Source organism: Rhinolophus sinicus, chromosome 10, assembly GCF_057876585.1.
Source record: "Rhinolophus sinicus isolate RSI-liver-muscle chromosome 10, RSI-T2T, whole genome shotgun sequence".
Classification (NCBI taxonomy): domain Eukaryota; kingdom Metazoa; phylum Chordata; class Mammalia; order Chiroptera; family Rhinolophidae; genus Rhinolophus; species Rhinolophus sinicus.
The window spans coordinates 18,038,078-18,052,220 of NC_142510.1; the positions used below are offsets into that span (position 1 = coordinate 18,038,078).

At 56.9% G+C, this 14,143-nt stretch overlaps 2 protein-coding genes and 2 long non-coding RNA genes across 6 annotated transcripts; 2 read left to right on the forward strand and 2 right to left on the reverse strand.

Annotated features, from left to right (window-relative positions):
* Nucleotides 1–1,206: 1,206 nt before the first annotated feature.
* Nucleotides 1,207–4,332, reverse strand: ZNF768 (zinc finger protein 768). 3 transcript variants are annotated; one of them, XM_019717271.3, is made up of 3 exons: nt 4,192–4,332; nt 3,528–3,672; nt 1,207–3,236 (listed from the first exon to the last, which is right to left on the reverse strand). In XM_019717271.3, the coding sequence occupies exons 2-3, from the start codon at nt 3,613–3,615 to the stop codon at nt 1,744–1,746; spliced, it is 1,581 nt and encodes a 526-aa protein (XP_019572830.3). In that variant the 5' UTR covers nt 3,616–3,672; nt 4,192–4,332; the 3' UTR covers nt 1,207–1,743. The 3 variants fall into 3 exon arrangements, with proteins under 3 accessions (XP_019572830.3, XP_074179068.2, XP_019572829.3); XM_074322967.2 differs by having other exon boundaries at nt 4,150–4,288; XM_019717270.3 differs by lacking the exon at nt 4,192–4,332 and adding an exon at nt 3,874–3,998.
* On the forward strand, nt 4,150–9,408 carry LOC148756862 (uncharacterized). Its single transcript, XR_016022650.1, has 2 exons — nt 4,150–4,289; nt 5,465–9,408. It is a non-coding gene; the product is annotated as an uncharacterized LOC148756862 (long non-coding RNA).
* LOC148756863 (zinc finger protein 764-like) lies at nt 4,567–12,210 on the reverse strand. Its single transcript, XM_088801460.1, has 4 exons — nt 11,663–12,210; nt 11,380–11,493; nt 9,532–10,635; nt 4,567–5,516 (listed from the first exon to the last, which is right to left on the reverse strand). Exons 1-3 carry the CDS (start codon nt 11,856–11,858, stop codon nt 9,722–9,724), a joined length of 1,224 nt encoding a protein of 407 aa, XP_088657586.1. The 5' UTR covers nt 11,859–12,210; the 3' UTR covers nt 4,567–5,516; nt 9,532–9,721.
* LOC148756864 (uncharacterized) lies at nt 12,012–13,935 on the forward strand. The gene is made up of 2 exons (XR_016022651.1): nt 12,012–12,132; nt 13,173–13,935. It is a non-coding gene; the product is annotated as an uncharacterized LOC148756864 (long non-coding RNA).
* Nucleotides 13,936–14,143: the final 208 nt, after the last annotated feature.

Here is a 14,143-nt window from a genome sequence, read left to right on the forward strand (position 1 = left end):
AAGCAACATGTGGTCCCCAAGCAGTGACCTTTGATGGTTCCCTTCTGCCTAGAGGGGAGTCAATGAACACTCCTGAGCCTGGCACACAAGGCCTAGAACAGTCTCTTAAAGCCGTCTGGCCTCTCCGACTTCACCCACCCCCTTCTGATCCAGCCCCCAAAGAACCATGGGGCTGGCTCAGAAGGAAGACATCAGGAAGGAGTGAGCCCCATTTTCCCGGAGAGGGGGAAAATGTGTTAACTGTCAGGAACATCCCAGAACTACTACTAAAAGCACACGAAATGGTCTGTAGGTCTCATGAGGTGTAAGTCAGGCTGTGTTCATTTACACAGTATTTCCTGAGCGCTTTGTGTCACGCCCTGGTCTCCGCTCTGAGGACATGGGATGAACATGGCAGGTAAGTCCCTGCCCTTAGGAAGCTTCACTTTAATGGGAAAACAGTAAGACAGTGGAAATGTGGTTCCGTTCCAGGTAGTGGGAAGGCTGTGAACATAACAAAGCAGGAAAATGGGGTAGAGGGTTCTTTTAGACACGTTATCAGGAAAGTCTCTGAGGAAGTGATATTCTGTGACACGGGCAGGGAGGGGGGGAGTGGATATTTTTGTCCAGGTTATCTTACTGTAAGACCGGATCTTAATTTTTGTTCCAAAAGATGCATTAGAGCAGATGGTCCAGCTAGGTCTTATTTTCGGGGTAACAGGGTAGGAACCAGGATTCTAAAAAGGGGCAGAGCTGTGGCAAATCAGGCCCAGCCAGTGGGAGGGACTTAAAGGCTGAAATCCAATCGTCATACTAGGTCCCACACATGACCACACATGGGGGTGGGGTTTGAAACTGTGGTTCTGCACAGTGGTGGAGGTTCTAGCTTGGGGTGGGGGGCATAGGTGGGACAGCACAGCTGGGTGCTGGAAGTCCAGGAGATGGCACACATGCTCCATACCTAAATATGAGAATCAGGGACTGTTTCTGGCCCAAGGGCAGACCCTTGTTTGGGAAGACCCTATCCACAAAATTGAGGACTTTCCCAAACCCCTAATGAGCCCCCTCTGTGTTTGTGCAGCGTTCAAAGCACAGGACATGAGCTTGGGCAGATATGAGCATGTCTCCTGAGACTCAGCCCTGTGGCTTCACTGGCTGGTCGGTTATGAAACCGTGTCTCCCACTGCCCAGGGCACTGTCCATGCACACATTTTCAGGACAAACCTCTTTTACCACATAAAGGTTTTTATTGAACTCAAATTCAGGGGCTCCAAAGCCTGAAGAAGACAAGGGAAGCTGGGGTTTGCACTCAGAGACCCAGGCCCCACTCCGGGCGTTACTCCCCACCCCACCTACCCTTACCCCTTCCTGACTCAACAAGGGTCTCAGTAGCTACCAATCTAAGCTACCCCACTCTAACGAAGTGACCCAACCCTTCCCTCCCCCCACCCCCACCTAGCGCTTTGCCAAGCCAGGCATCTACCAAGGTATCACGCCATTGCTGAGGGCAGCTGTCTGCTGACCTCTTTCTGGATTCTCCCAGGCCCTCCTGCTGCGTTTGGCCTCCCTCCAGCCCCTCTTCATTACCCATTTCCCGTAAGTCTCCAGGGCACGTAACTTCCCCCACCCTGGCCCCCCATCTCCTAGGATCCTCAACTCTTCCTTGCTCCTCCAGCTTTCCCACTATTCTCTCTCCAGGTTTCCCCAGTTCCCTGTCCCCTCCTCTTGGGCCCAGCACCGCCCTGCCCCCAACAGGGCCCTCGGTCAGCGCCGGCCGGCGGCATGGGTCCGCTGGTGGCGTATGAGGTCAGAGCTCTGGGAGAAGGCCTTTCCACAGTCATCGCACTTGTAGGGCCGCTCCCCACTGTGGACCCGATGGTGTTGCAGCAACGTCGATGAGCGGCAGAAGCCCTTGCCACACACGGCACACCTGTAGGGCCGCTCGCCTGTGTGTGAGCGCTGGTGTTGGATCAGCGTGGACGAGCGATTGAAGGTCTTGCCGCAGTCGGGACAACTGTAGGTGCGGCCTGGCAGGTGGGTGCGGGCATGGATGGCCAGCACTGAGCTCTGGCCAAAGCGCTTGCCGCACTCAGGGCACTTGAAGGGCTTCTCACGGGCATGGCTGCGGGCGTGGGGGATAAGTGCCGAGCGCTGGGAGAAGCTCTTGCCACAGATGCCACAGCTGAAGGGCCTCTGCCCGGTGTGCACCCTCTGGTGACTACGCAGGGATGAGTTCTGGCTGTAGCACTTGCCGCACTCAGGGCAGCTATAGGGCCGCTCATGGCTGTGGGTGCGCTGGTGACGCAGGAGGTAGGAGCTGTCGCCAAAGGCCTTGCCACAGTGTGGGCACTTGTAGGGCTTCTGACCAGAGTGGGTGCGCTGGTGGCGAAGCAGGTAAGAGCTGTCGGCGAAGGCCTTGCCACAGCGGGGACACTTGTAGGGCCTCTCGCCTGTGTGGGTGCGCTGGTGTTTGATGAGGTCAGAGCTCTGGGAGAAGGCCTTGCTACAGACCTCACATTTGTAGGGCTTTTCACCGGTATGGATACGCTGGTGCTGGATCAGGGTGGAGCCTCGCCCAAAGCTCTTCCCGCAGATGCCGCAGATGTTAGGCCGAGGGCCCTGCCCACCCCTGGCCCGGCCACCCCGTCTGCCTGGACCCCTCAGGGTCCCAGTCAGGCCCAGGGGATTTTGGAGCACCTCAAACTGCGGTGTAGACAACAGGGCCCCTGTGGGCATCTCAAAAGGTGGCCCTAGGGACAGGCCCTCTGTGGGCTGCTCTGAAAACCCCTGGGTGAAGGAGTCCAAGGGATGGGCTCCCAAGGGGATGTTCAACGGATTCTTCTCCTCCGGACTGAGAAGCATCTCTGCACCTTCCTGAAACTTGGAACTCTGAGCTTCAAATTCAGGGCTTTGGGTTTTGAACTCAGGGTTCTGGGGTTCATACCCAGAGCTTTGAGATTCATACCCAGGGCTCCGGGGCTCATACCCAGGGCTTTGTGGTTCAAACACAGGGCTCTGAGAATCTGATTCAGGGCTTCTAGGTGCAAATTCAGGGCTTGGGGGCACAAACCCAGGACTTCGGGACTCGAAACCTGGGCTTTCAGGCTCAAACCTGGGGCTCTGAGGTTCAAACTCTGGGCTTTGCGGCTCGAACCCAGGGCTCTGGGGTTCAAGCCCAAAAGGTATCTCTTCGACTTCATAGTCCCCAGTGCCGTCTTGCTGAGAAATTTCCTCTTCCTCATTCTCACTCGTGTTGCCTGCAGGATCAGACAATTACAGAAAACCCAGATTGTGTGGGGCCTGGAAGGTCGCTGGGTCCCACCATTAGTTGCCACAAACCTCCCCCTCCTCCTCAAACACGGTCGCTGGCCCTCGGGCAGGTGCTGAAATTCCCACCTCCCTCTCAGCAAACCCTGGACACCCGGTCCGCACCGCCGCCTCCTCCAAGTCCCAAATGTCCAAGGCCCCCGCTCTCTTCCTCTCCCACGGACCACAGCCCTCTCTCCCGCTTTCAGGCACGCTCCTCGGAGGGGCGCTCCCTCGCTCACCTTTGAGGGACCCTTCAGGGCTCCCTATTTCGTCAGGACTTTGCACATCCCGGGGCTCGACGCCCCACGGCGACGCCTCCCGTTCCATCCCCGCTGGCTTCCAGTGCGGCGGCGGCGGCGGCGGCAACGGCGATGGCGGACGATCCTGCGACCCGGCCAGAGAGCCCTGAGACCCGGGCCCTCGCCTCCCGCCCGCTCAGCGCCGCCCAGAAGACCCGCTGCCTAGCCCCGGCACCCAAGGCCGGACGTCTTGACCCTGGGCCTCTCCGGCCGGCCGGGCCCCTCCCCTGCCCGCGGCCCCGCCCCCACCCACAAGGTCTGGGCTCGCCCTGGGGCCCTCACAGACCCCCACGCGTCGTGGCCTCGGAGACTAGGGGCTTCACGACTCGCCCTGCCGCCCCCAGACACCGCTTCCCGCCCGAGACCCCGCCGTCTGGCCCCCCAGCCCCGGCTGGGCTGCGGTTGTCCGACCCCCTCCCCCCGCACAGGAAGTGTCCGTCTGCGGCCAGTTTCCCCCGTTGGCTAACGCCGCGGCCTCTCTAGGAGCGGCTGGAGGTGGAAACTCGTTGGCATTAACCCTGGGTTGGATGGCCCGGCGTTGAGGTGGGGGAGGTCTGAGCGCCTTGGAGCCGGCGGGAGAGGCTGGGGCAATGTGTGTGCCTACGTCCTAGGTTCCCGTCCGTCCAGGGGCCTATCTGCCCTTCTCTCGGGCTCTGCGTCCGTCAGTGACTGTGGCCAAGGGCGAGGCGACAAGAGACCAAGGTCAGCGAGAAAGAGCGACGCTTCCCGGCGCCAGCGGGGGCGGTGTCTAGTTCCCCTCCGCTCCCGGGCCTCGGGGTCAGCTCCGGCCGCGCCTCGGGAACCTGGCCGGACGCACCCCTCCTCGAGCTCCTCGAAACTCGCGAGGCTGGGACCCTCCCTCCCGCCTCCTCGAATTCACTCCCCCAGACCGGCGCGCCCACCCCCACGCTCCGGGCTCCCTCCCCCCTCTGCTCCTCCTAATTTTTCACCCTTCCCCCCGCCCAGGCTGGGCTAGGATCGTTGCCAGGGAAACAGCTCCGCCTCCGGTTCACAGAGGCACCGCCCTTCCCTCTCATACAGCGCAGTGATTGGTGGGTGGAGCTCGTGCTCTCACCTGCCACCTCCCACACCAACGGCTAAGCGTTAATGGTCTCCAGGGAACGCGAGGCATCTTTCTGATTGGTTGTGGGGTGCGCGGGCCGGTCCCACCTCCTCTGTCCCCCAGTTGTGCCTGCGGTAGGGGTGGGAGGAATCTGCCTGGCTTCTCCACTCGAGCGGGGCCTGTGCTTTCTGAACTTTTTCCCGCCCCCGTTTACTCTTCATGATGTTTTATCTTTCTGAAGAATGAAAGCCAAGCGATCTGAGGACAGACACCCTCCCTCCCTCCCTCGGTTTTTCCTCCACTTCCTTTTTCTTCTTCCCACGTCCCAGGTGCTGCAGGGGCCAGTCAGGGATCCTCTCTCAGAGAGGCTGCGTTCTTTTCAATTACCATGCCTCTTCCCTCCACCTTTCCCAAAGCCTGAGTTTAATTCAATCTCTGGGAGCCTGAATCTCCGGTTCCTGGATTGTTCTCGCAGGGAGGCAAGGATCCTGTGGGAATTTCATCCAGGTGAGCGGGATAGAGTTCAGGAGTGGAAGTGGACAAAGAACCAGCTGTCCTTTAAGGCATCTGAGAACTCTCCGGTCCTGTCTGACTTGGACAGATGCTTGTAAAGGAAGGAAACCTGAGAAACACTACCCTAGGTGCAGCCTTGAATCAAGGAAAAAGTGACCCTGGAAAGACAACTTAATAGGAGCCAATCCTCGTCCCTTTTCCACCTTTGCCGCTGAAACTAGCCTGGCAGCATTCTTGACAGCTAAGGAGCCAAATCCTGTGTGATGTAGGATCCATGGTTTGTTTTCTTGTTGCCTCCCAGACAAACCAAGGGAAGAAACCGGTTAGGAGGAAAGATGGCATCTTCCATTCTCCTGAAAAGAGGAGAACAAGAATGTGGAGAAGTCCAAGTGGCAAAAGGCTGGAGAGAATGATCTCAATAGAGGCTTACAAACAAAATCAGATACCTTCCATCAAGTAAAATGTGAGTACTTTTCTGCTCTCTGGAACAAGTTTCCAGCTCCACGCCTCTCCATTCCAAGGTCGATCTGTTCTAAAACGTTTGCTAAGAATGGTTCATGTGACCCACACTAGAGGGTCCACACAGGCTGAACACCCTACAACTACACTGATTATGGGAGGAGTTGCACCTGGGGTACTCCCGGTCATCCCCAAAGCACTCACAAAAGTGAGAGACAAAAGTCTCCTTCATAAGATGCTTTTCTCTGACTTTCCGACCTGCTTAACCACCAGAAAATTAACCACCACACAGGAGAGCAGCCACCCGTGCAAAATGAGTAGCAAAACCTCCAGCCGCAGGTCTGACAGGGCCCGCTACCTGGCCTCTTCATAGCCCCACATGTAGCAGAGCTTGGGCCAGGGCTTCGAGCTGCTCTGGCACCATCACGTCCTCGTGGAAATTCAGTCTCACTAGGACCCAGAGAAAAAGAGTAGCTTGCTTCCACGCAGCATCCTCTAGAACCAGACTTGTCTATGCAGTGGGGCTTCAAGAGGCAACCAGCCTCCACCTACCACTTGCACGCAGCAGTGAGAGGCTCTAAGCACAGGGAAGCCCCTGACGAGGTTTCCAACTTGACCTGGCACCAACTAATCCAAGGTAGGAGTCCTCTGACCTTGTTCTCCCACTGTGCTGATGTGGAAGGAGCCCTGTGTGTGTCCCAAGGTGAGCAGTCTCTGTCCACTGCACTGTCCCCTGGTGTGCAGCCAGGGCTTACGGTTTAGCTCACCCTTGAGCAAGCCCTCAAAAGGTTCTCCATGGGAGAAGGGTTCCTGCATGAACTGCTCCCACCCTGCACGCAAGGAACAAGCCCTCAAAGAGCCTTTCTGTCATCCTACAAGAGATGCCCGTCTGTTGGGATTTGAAATACCAGGGAAGAGACCAGCTACAGCACAGGCCCCTTTGGGAAGAACAAAGGAAACGGGAGTCTTTGTGTATGGCTAGGTCATCCCCTGGCCTGACATTTGGGACAGGCCCTGAGACCAGCCCCTACTCCTGCAAAGCTAAGAGCAGCCAGAAAATAACATTTTGTCCAGAGCAGTGGTTCTCCCCCGTTTTGCAGTCATGAGATTATATCCCTGGAGATTCTGATTCAGCAGCTAGGGACAGGGCCCAGGGAGCTTGCTACATTTTAAAGGAACAGCACGTGATTCCTGACAGGAAGGCCTTCCTTTGAATACTGGCCTAGAGCGGGTTTTAGCTTCTTTGGGTCACAAACATCTTTGCACGTCCTATTCCTAGGAAGATGCACCTAACAGTCCCCAAATTGTTAGGGTCTTTGGAACTCAAATTAATGCTTACCCTTATTTTAAATGTCTTGGACAAGCTAGGGACATGTGGCCATGGCCTGACCGCTCCCTCTGGCCATCCATATGGATGGGCTCCTTGTGTCTGGGACAGACAAGCATTTCTCCTGATGCACGAGTGAAGCCCTAGGAGAACTCTCTTCCCGGTTTAAATTGCTTTGGGTTCTGAGCCTCAAAGACCTGCAGTAGCAGAGAGCAACGGGAGCCCTACCTTTGATGGAGGTATCTGTGCCAAGAAACAAGGGGCTAAGAAACAGAGTGAGGCTGAGCCTTAAGCATTTCATGATGCCCCAAAATTGATTTCATGGTGGAAAGTTAGGACACGAAGGCAGAAAGCTGAAGTTTGGTCTGGTGTTTGGCCCTGAGCAAGGCTTGCAAACTTCACAGCACTCAGAGAAAGCATTAAGTGTGGCACCTTTAATTGGCAAGCTGAGGCTTGGGTCCAGCTGAGCTGAGAACTGGTGTTGCAAGCCGGGCTTTTCCCAGGCAGAGCTGAGGGTTAGGGGAGGGGATGACTTGTACACTGGCTTCTCTGGGGAATTAAAAGCTGGTACAGAGGTCGCTGCCACAGCCAAGATGCCTCTTCTCACACCATGTCCCACTTATAACCAGGAGGCACACAAGCCAGTCCTCCCAGAAAAGCTTAGGGGAAGGGAGGTCATGGTGGGCTCAGGTTTGAAGATTGAAATCATGTCAGTTCAAGACATGGGGCTACGCTGGGTAAAGGAGGCCAGTGCACACAGGCCAGCGGAAGACCGACCCCTGTTGCCACTCGAGGTAAGGTGGTCCTGACCAGAGGCAGGCCCAGGTGTGCCCATGGCTGGCTGCTTCCATCACGTGGACAAGGCGGGGCTGACCGCAGGGGATTAAATGGATAATGGAGTCTCAAGGTGATAGGGAGATGCTGTGCAGAGAATACAGATGACTACAGTTCCCTCTGGCTACTAACCCACCATTCCTGGCCTAGTTCCCGTTGGCTGGTGATGGTGGGTACCAGAGAGTAAAGATCAAGCTTTGCTTGTTTGTCCTGAACTCTGCTCTCAGGCTGGTTTCTCCCTTGCCTTGGTCTGCTACGTGGCCGTTTTATCACTTTTGTACCTGGGCTTCACTGACTCTGAACTGGTCTGTCTCCAGTCCAGCTCAGTGCCTGGGTGCTATCAGAGGGAGTGGGCAGATGCCTCCAGGATGCTGGCTGAGACACTGGCAAGAAATTCGGGAATGGTGTGGTGGAGAGCTGTGTACCAAGAAGCCTGCCATCTCTGTGTGTCGCCTTGGACAGGTTGCCCAGCCTTCCGCAGTCTCAGTGTCCCCAACTGCAAAAGGATGGAAGAGCTCAGATCTCTTCCAGGCTAGATCTAGGGTGGCTGAGGCCTGAACGACAGGGCTGGAGGGTGACCTCAGGGCCTTCACCTTCAAAACCAAGAACTGCCATTAGCCGAGAGTGGTTCTCTGGTGTGGCAAACACGCCACTGGTTTGAGGCAAAGGATTCAGTCCTGACTGGGCTGTCCTCTCCAAGCAAGATGCTTGTGGGGACAGAGTCCCAGAGAGCAGTTTTTGGCTCTCAGCCTCACGTGGAAAGGTGCTGGCTCGGGTAGTAGATGGTCATCAGCTGTGACTAGTTGGCCATCAGCTATAACCAGTTAGCCATTGGCCATTGATATAACTGCCGTGGCTGAGCTAGCAAGCGCGGATTGCAGTTAGCAAGTGAGGTTGGTTGGCAGAGAAGCAGACAGCGGATTGCAGATCATGTGGCTCCTGCTTCCTGTGTGTCCAACCCAGCTGCCAGCGAGACTATAGTGGTCTGACTGTCCTACCTATGGCTCCATGGGTCTTCCTTTTTGGCCTCATCATGTCCTGTGTTCTTGTGCGGGGAGCGGGACCAGAGTCCCCACATGACAATGCTCCCTTCCTTGGGCAGTTAGTTCTGAGGATGAAGTGAGTGGATGGACAAGACAGGGCTTTGTAAGCCATAAAATGCGATGCAAGCAAGATCTAAAAGAAAGCTTGCTTTTACTTCTCTCCTGCCACCCTTTCATGTATCCTGAGTCCCATTCAGGAAAACTTGAATACTATAGACCAGAGCTTGCAAAATTGTAATGACCATAGATGCTCCATGGGTCATGTAAATGAGTGGAAAATGCCAGATGGAGAGAGCCTGCTTTGCCAGAAACCCGGCCAAGCCCTGACGAGTGCCAGCTGACGCTTGTCAGGAGCTGAAAAGGAGGGGTGGGCATGCTGAACCGGAAAGCGGAGGCTCCGGCTCCATCCAAAGGGGCAGCTACCCCCAGCTCCCTGAGCTTAGGTCAAGTTGTCAAATCTTTGGACTTTTGTTTGAGAAACCAGAAACCTGGGCTTTTGTGTGAAATCTTAACCAATTATTTGTAACATTTTAAAATGCTGGCTAGGCCAAAAAAGTAAAAATAAAAGATAGCTGTAAGCCTGATTCAGTACGTGGCCATCCATGATTAACTTCTGCAGTAAGAAAACAATGGGTTCCCCTCTACCTTCATCCTCTCAGAACCTCTAAACCGAGAAATGGCCTTTTCTTCTACTGGGGTGCTTACCTCAACCCTAACTCAGCAAAGGAGGCTTCTAGAGTCTGGGACAGGAGGGAGTAAGATGCCAGTAGATCAAGCTGGTTTTCATCCCCCAGGTCCAGTGCTGGCTAGGAATTCTCTGACCTGGAACCACCAGAGGTTTAGGACCGAGCCCAGGTGGGGCCTCAGACTGTCTAGATCTTCACCCTTTGTCTTTTCACCCACACTCCTGGAATATCTCTGGGTAATGCTGGAAGCCCACCGGTGGGTCCAGGTCCCCTTGGCCAGGGGCCAGGGGCACAGGCAACCCACTGGGACCCCGGCCCCTGCGCCCTCCGGCCCCAGGCCGATGGACCCACTGGTGCTTGGCCATGGCTGACTTCTGGCCGAAGCACCTGCCACACTGAGGACAGGGATAGGGACGTTCCCCACTGTGGGTCCGCCGGTGCGCCGCCATCTCAGAGCTCTGCCGGAAGCAGCGCCCGCAGTCTGGGCATGGGTAGGGCTTCTCGCCTGTGTGGGTGCGCACGTGGCGCCGCAGGTCTGAGGCATGGGCAAAGGCGCGGCCGCAGTCCGGGCAGGGGAAGGGGGTCTCGCCACTGTGGACCCGCTGGTGCTGGTAGAGGGCTGAGCTCTGGCTGAAGCAGCGGCCACAGTCAGCACAGCGGTAGGGCTTCTCCCCCGTGTGGACCCGGAGGTGGGTGGTGAGGGCAGAGCGCTGCGTGAAGGCCCGGCCACAGTCCAGGCAGCGGTGGGGCCGCTCCCCACGGTGGATGGCCCGGTGCTTGCTCAGAGATGAAGCCTGGCTGAAGCCCTTGCCACAGTCAGGGCAACAGAAGGGCTTCTCGCCCGTGTGGGTGTATAGGTGCTCCACCAGGGTGGAACGCCACGCAAAACTCTTCCCGCACATGTAGCAGCCGTGACGCCGGTCAGCCCTTGGGACAGGGGGATGGGCACAGAGTGGGGGGCGGCCCCGGCGAGGCACCTTGGGAGGCTGCTCCAAACTATAGGGCGTCCCGGCCCAAGGGGAACTGACAGCCTTCAGCCCAGAAAGTCGCGCGTCCACAGAAAGCATCTTCCTCAGTGCCTCGGTCCCACCTCTTTGTCCTTTCTCTTCTTCATTTCTGGGATCTGCTGGGAGATAAAGGGAGAGCTCAGCCCCTGGCTTATCCTGGTCCTTGAATCCCACACCCCATAGGGTGACGGAGAAGCCACCTTCTGGGCCCACAGCTGCCTCTGGGACTCAGCTCTGTGTGAACAGGGAAGGTGGAAGTGACACCTTTCCCAGCTGCAGAGAACAGAAAAGCAGCAGAGACAGAGATAGTAGGAAAGAACAGGGCATTACACCTCGCCTCAGGGCTGGGGAAATGGCTGACGGAGAGGCGGGCGACCTTTCAGCTGGATCATGGAGGGTGAGTGAATGGACGCTTGAGGATGCTTCAGGAACAGCACAGAGAGACACGAGAACTTGTCTGGCATCGCCAAGTTCAGAGGGGCTGGGCATTGCGCAACAGGTTGGCAAGATGAACTGGAAGAAGGAAACACTGGAAGCCAAGAGAGAGGAGGCTGCCACAAAAATACAACAAAAAGAAAGTAAACTAAAACAACACAGGAACGAAATGCAGGCAAACGGGAGTGACTTGGAGCTCAGCAGAGCTTTGAAAACAAAAGCCAGGAGAGGCTCAGGTGTGCAGGAGCTGGGAGTGGAGAGGCAGGTGTGCCAGCGACCTGCACCCCAGCAGGGCCCAGGCGCAATCACCTTAGATGGGAAAACAATTCAGGGAAAAGACTGATGAGGGTAAGGAGTTGGCAGAGGACAGCAGGATGGGTCCGACCCAGAGAAAATCCCATGAGACGGAGTCCCCAGTACTTCACCTGTGTCTGCTCCTGTCAGACACGCTCCCATCTCCGGATCTCGGGCATCTGGACCCCACAGTTCAGCCTCTTCCTCCACCCAGGAGATGAGGGCGGGCTTGGTGCCTCGGAATCCTGGGGAGAAGAATGCCCACTCCAAGCTGCGGGAGGTGAGGGGCGCTCCCACCCCCAACCGCGCAGCCCCGAGGTCGCGGACGTAGGGCCCCCCCACTCCTCGTGCAGGGCCCCGAGGCTGGGCAGGGTGGTCGGGGACGTGGACCCAGGCGAGCTGTGGGGCTCTCACCGAGCGCGCCCAGGTGGCCGTAGGTCTCGCGCATCACGTCCCGGTACAGAGCCCTCTGCGCGGGGCGCAGGCATCCCCACTCCTCCGGGGAGAAGTACACGGCCACGTCCGCGAAGCTCACGGGCGCGGGTCTCCTCCCCTCGCGCGCGGCCCCATCGGGTTCCTGCGCGGGGAACAGCGCTGGAGGCGGCGCCATGGGAAGTGCCACCGCCGGCGGCGAGCCAGAGGGGCCCCTGGGTCTGCGAGGCTTGACGTGATCGGCAACGTCTGCCCCGCGGGCTCTAGGGTCGGGGCGCGGCCGGAAGGCCGGGGAGCAGGAAGAGGCCTCTCCAGGGCCCACGCGGGGGGCTAGGAGCTGAGTTGGTGGCTGGAGGTACAATCAGGACGGGAGGACGCCTTCCTGAGAAATGGCGGCAACGCGGCCTCACGTTCTTGGCTCTGAAGCAGTTTCCCAGGAGACGCCACCCCAGGTATCCGGGTCGCCGGGCCGCCTGCCCTCAGCTAAAATGGCCGCGCGGGCTACCAGTGAGGGAGCGGGCGCCCCGGCCCGCCCCCGGAACCGGCGGCTGGGGCGGGGCAGCGGGCGACATCCCCGCCTGGGTTTGGAGGACCCGCCGGCGCGGCGGGAGGTCAGGGCCTGGCCACCGCTCTTCCGACCCTGACCCGGCCCGCTCCGCCCTTGGGACTTCGGAAGCCATTTTTCGTGGCCAGGACGTTTATAATTGGGCTTCCGCCCATCACTGGGTGACAGCAAGCAGCCTTTTCCCAACGTTGAGGGTAAAAAATGTAATGGTGAAAGAGAACCTTCTCTATTGGAAGCTTATTCAAGCCTGAAATTCTGGGAGCTTCTGTTAATGTTTCAGGAGATCGTGGGGGCAGCTGGAGGAGGGTAGGGTAAGGTCTGAGAGGTCAGAAGGGCCTGTTTCTGCCAGCTTACCTTCCCCTCAACATGCCCTGCAGACCCCCCCCCCCGCCCCCTCATATCTACAGAGGGTGCCAAAAAATGTCTACACATTTTAAGAAAGGAAAAACTATTACAATTGTAATAATATATACCGATAATAAAAGATGAATACAAGTCACGTATATACATTTTTTTGGCACCACCGTGTAGGGACAGAGTCCCAGACAGCAGTTTCCAGACTCTTGGCCTCACGTGGAAAGGTGCTGGCTCGGGTAGTAGATGGCCGTCCACTGTTACCGGTTAGCCGTTAGCCACTGATATAGGTTAGCAAGTGAGGTTAGCAAGCAGATTGTGGATTGCGGATCATGTTGATCCTACTTCCTGTGTCTCGCCCAGCCACCAGCGAGACTGGGGTGCAGGAAGACCCCGCGTTGGGGTACTGGCGGATGTTTGCTTTTGTGTCTCGACCAGCCGCCATCGAGACTGTAGTGGTATGACTCCCCTATCTACGGCTTCGTTGTTCCTTTTTGGCCTCACCATATCCTGCGTTCTTGTGTGGGGAGCAGGAGCTGAGTCCCTGCCTGACACCCCGGTATTTGCCTTTAGCCCAAGCCTTGCTACTGACAGGCACCTCTTCATGACAGAACCACCTGCCATCTTGTCCCTGCATGGATGGCCCTCAAGCACCTCGGGTTCGGCATGGCTCAGCCTGAAGTCTTCCCTTTCTTCCCCCAACTGGCCCCTCCTGGCGTCTTTATCTCACCATATGGCACCAACTCTCCCCATCATTTCTACCTCCAAGCCTCCCCCTCTCACTGGGCACATTTACCCGCCTTTGTAAACACCCTGCCCGAAGAAGTCGTGCTTTTGTTACCAGAGAGGTGGCCCTTCTCAGCGAGATGTCTGGGCTTGGCTCTCACACTGAGGGTCCAAACCAGTGGAGTCTGGGCAGGGCCTGGCTAGCTTCCCACACCGCGGGTTGAACCTGGGCCTCAGGGAGGAGAATTGGGAATCCTAGCCGCTACTGAGGCAAGTTAGTATGAAATCAGGCAGTTAGAAATTCCTTGGTAGACTGAGCAAAAACAGAAAACAGAACTCAGGACAACCGTACCAGGACAAAAATATAATCAATCATGCTCTGGGGCAAATGGGTTTGTTTCAGTGGTCTCCCCCAAGCTGAGCAGCAGAGCGAGTCTGGGAAACACTGTATCCATAGGCACCAGCACCCCAACATCCCCCTCCCAAGTAGAAATAAAGATATATAAACACGAGCTTTTTGCCTTAGCTAGTGGGCATCCCAGGTTCGGGTACCCCCTCCTGCTCGGGAGCTGTAACTCTTTGCTTACTATAATAAACTATCTTCCTGGGCCACTCTTTGCCTCTCCTTGGTCTGCGGATCCATTCTGCGGCTCTATGCAACTACGAAACCCGACATTCACTAAGCAACAGCCTTACATCACTACATTGCCTCTAGCCTGCTCTTCTGCTCTGTATGACATGTCACCTGAGCCCGACCCGTGTTCTGTCCAGATCTGACTGCTCAGAGGATGTGGTAGAAATACCAGGGCTCTGTGTCC

What these genes read in the sequence shown, in the direction of transcription:
- ZNF768 (XM_019717271.3), bottom strand. Translation starts at nt 3,615, where the DNA reads ATGGAACGGGAGGCGTCGCCGTGGGGCGTCGAGCCCCGGGATGTGCAA. An exon ending in CCCTGAAGGGTCCCTCAAAG is followed by an intron (nt 3,237 to 3,527) that starts GTGAGCGAGGGA and finishes CTGATCCTGCAG; the next exon opens with GCAACACGAGTGAGAATGAG.
- LOC148756863 (XM_088801460.1), bottom strand. Translation starts at nt 11,858, where the DNA reads ATGGCGCCGCCTCCAGCGCTGTTCCCCGCGCAGGAACCCGATGGGGCC. An exon ending in CGGCCACCTGGGCGCGCTCG is followed by an intron (nt 11,494 to 11,662) that starts GTGAGAGCCCCA and finishes TCTTCTCCCCAG; the next exon opens with GATTCCGAGGCACCAAGCCC. An exon ending in TCTGACAGGAGCAGACACAG is followed by an intron (nt 10,636 to 11,379) that starts GTGAAGTACTGG and finishes ATCTCCCAGCAG; the next exon opens with ATCCCAGAAATGAAGAAGAG.